The 3,637-nt window shown below is 46.2% G+C and overlaps 1 protein-coding gene across 10 annotated transcripts in view; it reads right to left on the reverse strand.

Moving 5' to 3' along the window:
- The window catches only part of Immt (inner membrane mitochondrial protein), a 50,062-nt gene extending 46,425 nt beyond the window's left edge, over window positions 1-3,637 (reverse strand). For 2 of the 10 annotated variants that reach the window (XM_026787976.1, XM_013352852.2), the window contains exon 1: window positions 3,427-3,637. In XM_026787976.1, coding sequence (XP_026643777.1) covers window positions 3,427-3,471 — 45 coding nt within the window. In that variant the 5' untranslated portion in view covers window positions 3,472-3,637. The remainder of the gene's footprint in view (window positions 1-3,426) is intronic. The other 8 variants (XM_013352854.2, XM_005364750.3, XM_013352855.2 and 5 more) reach the window with 6 other exon arrangements.

Here is a 3,637-nt window from a genome sequence, read left to right on the forward strand (position 1 = left end):
AATAAATACTACCCTGTTAATTATAATTCCAAACTGCTGTGGCATCGTTTGTGACTTACGTCTACAGAGCGCCACTGGGTATATATATCAACCACACTCTAATGCAGCCCCAAGCCCAGGAGTAGTTGACTAACACAAAATGAAGCACATGTTTTGTGTGTACTTTCATTTTTCTTGAGTTTTTTTTTGCTTCTACTTTTCTTTTTTAAAGTTTGTCCTTTTCTGTTTATTTTTTGTTTTCCCTACTTTTTGTTTTGTTGATAGAACATGAACTTGGATAGAGAAGGACTAGGGGAGAAGGGAGAATCTGATCAAAATAGATTGTATGAAAAAGCATTTTAAATAAAAACTTTTTAAGTAACAAAACACTGTAAAAGTATTATAAGGACAAACTGAATTAGGACATTTAAATTTCTTTCTTTATTTGTATTTATGTGTGCGGATGCTTTGCCAGCATGTGTCTCTATACACCATGTTGTATGCGAGGCCACAAGAGAGCATCAGATCCAGAGGAACTGGAGGTTACACTTGCAGGCCACATGGATCTGGAAGAATAGGCAGCAGCTCTTAACCACTGAGTATCTCTCCGGCCCCTCCCCTCTTCTTTTAAAGTATAAGCAAAGAAAGCTTATGACATTAATTCTCGATATTCTGGCCTAGATCAAGCGAGGATGACATGAGCAAATGACTACTTCCAAGTATGAGGCGTGGGAGAGGCTTAGCCCAGACTCAAAGCTCAGGTCCTCTAGATCTAATGATCACCTCTAAAAGATTGAACCTTGTGTTACAGTACAAGGACTAGGGGAGAAAAACACTGAGGAAGAACTTAAAAACACATTTCTAAAAAAAAAGAGAGAACAATATTTAAAAATAAATACACGTAAAAATTCAAGGATTTTGAAGTGAGACTAAGAATGAAAAAAGTAATATCTCTGATGGTGATGGGTGAGTGTGTGTGTGTGTGAGTGTGTGCGTGTGAGCGTGTGTGAGTGTGTGTGTGAGCGTGTGTGTACGTGTGTGTGTGTGAGTGTGTGAGTGCGTGTGTGAGAGTGTGTGTGTGAGTGTGTGTGAGTGCGTGTGTGTGAGTGCGTGTGCGTGTGTGAGTGTGTGTGTGAGCGTGTGTGTACGTGTGTGAGTGTGTGTGAGTGCGTGTGTGAGTGTGAGTGTATGTGTGCGTTTGTGAGTGTGTGTGTGTATGTGTGTGTGTGTGCGCGCATGCGCACACACGTGTGTATTTGACTAAGATTAATATTTAAAGTGGTGAACTTTTTAGTAAAGTAGACTGCCCTCTATAACATGGTGAGCTTCAGGCAAACGGCTGAAGGCCTCCTAGAATAAAAACAAGAACTTCCCCAGCACAGGGCCTTTGGGCTGGAGCTGTGCCAGCTGCTCTCCCAAGTTTCCATATGGCTGGCCTGCAGAGTGCAACTGCACCTGGCTCCCCCAGTCTCTCCTCTGCCAACCCACACTGCAGTCTCGATTTACCAACTCCCGAACTATGTGAACTCAGCCCTTATAAGTCAGTCATTCTATAGGCACACACACACACACACACACACACACACACACACATTTTGTTTCTCTGGAGAACCCTAACTTAATACACCACCAGAGGCTCTAAAGCCTAAGGGTGGGTTTCAAAGTCAGGGCACTTGTTGAGAGTAAGAAAAAAAAAAAATAGCTCACTCAAGCATGTCACATTTACTGAGCATCTAGAAGAAGCTGTCACTACTGGAAATACAGCATCAAACAAGATAGGCACAGTCTAGTTGTGGAGTTTAACAACTTTTATGGGGCAGGATCTTCCTATAGGTAGACCGGGCTGACCTGAGATTTAACTAGAGACCTAGCTGGACCCCTCTGCCGGCAGGGGATTGCAGGCATGTAACACCACATTTAACTTGCAACTTACATTTTAAATGTAGGAAACACACATATGTCAGGTAATGCTGACATACAAATGCTCAGGTGCAAAGTGAGAGTGATGTACAGAAGAGTGGTCCCACGTCCACTTCAGAAAGGAAAGGCAGCTCCAAAGGGAAGGCACATTTATTAAGAAAGTACCTGCATAAAGGGGGTGAGTCAAGCAAAGACCTGTGAAGACTTCAAAGCAAAAACAAAACAACAACAAAAAAAACCCACCCGTGATGTGTCTGCTGGAGGTGCTACTGTAAAAGACAGTGATGGACAGGATATAAAACAAGGTGTGAGAAGAGCCTAGACTTTACTCTGAACATGATGGGATGGCAATCAATGGGGGTGTTGTTACAAACTGTTTGATAAATACCAATAGAAAATTAACACGGCTCTCATTTCCCTATGCAAGAAACTGATGGACAGGGAGAGAACCAAACATACAAAACAAAACTGTTTGCAGGGCGGTGGTACCGCACGTCTTTAATCCCAGCACTCGGGAGGCAAAGGCAAGTGAATTTCTCTGAGTTCGAGGCCAGCCTGGTCTACAGAGCGAGTTGTTCCATCTGGAGCAGCCAGGGATAAACTGGGTAACTCTGTCTCGAAAAACCAAAAACAAAAAGAAAACCGCTTAACTTCTATCGTTCTAGAGGGCCGGTCTAGGGATTTTATCCAATTACTGCTCGACTTTCCACTATTTTTCTCACAACCTTTCGTCAAAGTATTAATTTTCTGGAAATCCTGAGCAATGGAAACAAGATTTTTATTTTCAACAGTAGAAAGTTATATTAATAGTTATGAAATTTTTTAAATAAAAGCAAAACAGAGTGCCTAGGATACCTGAATGTCAGACACGGTTCTAAGTGCTTAGAGACACTGATCCCCAATCTAATCTTAGAAATGAACACAAGGTCACGACTCTTGTCCTTCCTCAAGCACTAGAAGTTTAAGATCCAGAAACGAAAAAAAATCTTTCTTTTTATTGTAGAGTGAGAATAGCTCAAAGGTGCTCTAGACTACGAAAACAAAAGCAACCCACCCAGATTAACTGCAACCTTGACCACTAAAAGGCAGCCTCTCCTCCAGTCCAGGAACCTACTTATTAGAGATGCAACAAGCCCTCAGAAGCAATCCCTGCTGGGAATTGTAGTTCTCCCGCCCCGACCTTCACGATTGGAAACCTATCACGTGCCCAACCGGCGGCCCAGACACCGGCGGCCAGGATTGGTCCCAGACTGAAGCAACGAGGTACTGATTGGATACCAGGCCAAGCCTCGGCAGCACACACCCGCCTCCCCGCGAGCGCTCCACACCCCAGCCCGCTTCTTCAGCAATAAGACTCTAGTCATTCCAATCGACTGGCCGCCCCAGTGGACTGCCTCAGTTTCCCGCCCTGACATCCTCGGCGCGCCTCTGCCCAGGGGCTGCGCATCATGGACGCCTCTCCCGTCGTCCGTTGGCAGTCTGCAGTCAGTGTGACCACGCGCCCCCTCGGGGGGACCCCACGCTCACCTGGGCCGCGACGGTCACGCCGGATAACTGACAGGCCCGCAGCATCTCTGCCGAAGTGACGGCGCGGCTGGTGGACGCGGGAACGACCGCGGCGGCGCGAGAGGAGGGCGTGCGTGCTAGTGAGCGCGCCCGCGTCCGTACACCCTGCCTGTGCCCTGCGCACCGGAAGGGCCCCCGACGCCACTGCGCACGCGCCTGCTACTACCCTGGG

The sequence above is a fragment of the Microtus ochrogaster genome, assembly GCF_000317375.1.
Source record: "Microtus ochrogaster isolate Prairie Vole_2 chromosome 14 unlocalized genomic scaffold, MicOch1.0 chr14_random_3, whole genome shotgun sequence".
NCBI classification, from domain to species: Eukaryota; Metazoa; Chordata; class Mammalia; order Rodentia; family Cricetidae; genus Microtus; species Microtus ochrogaster.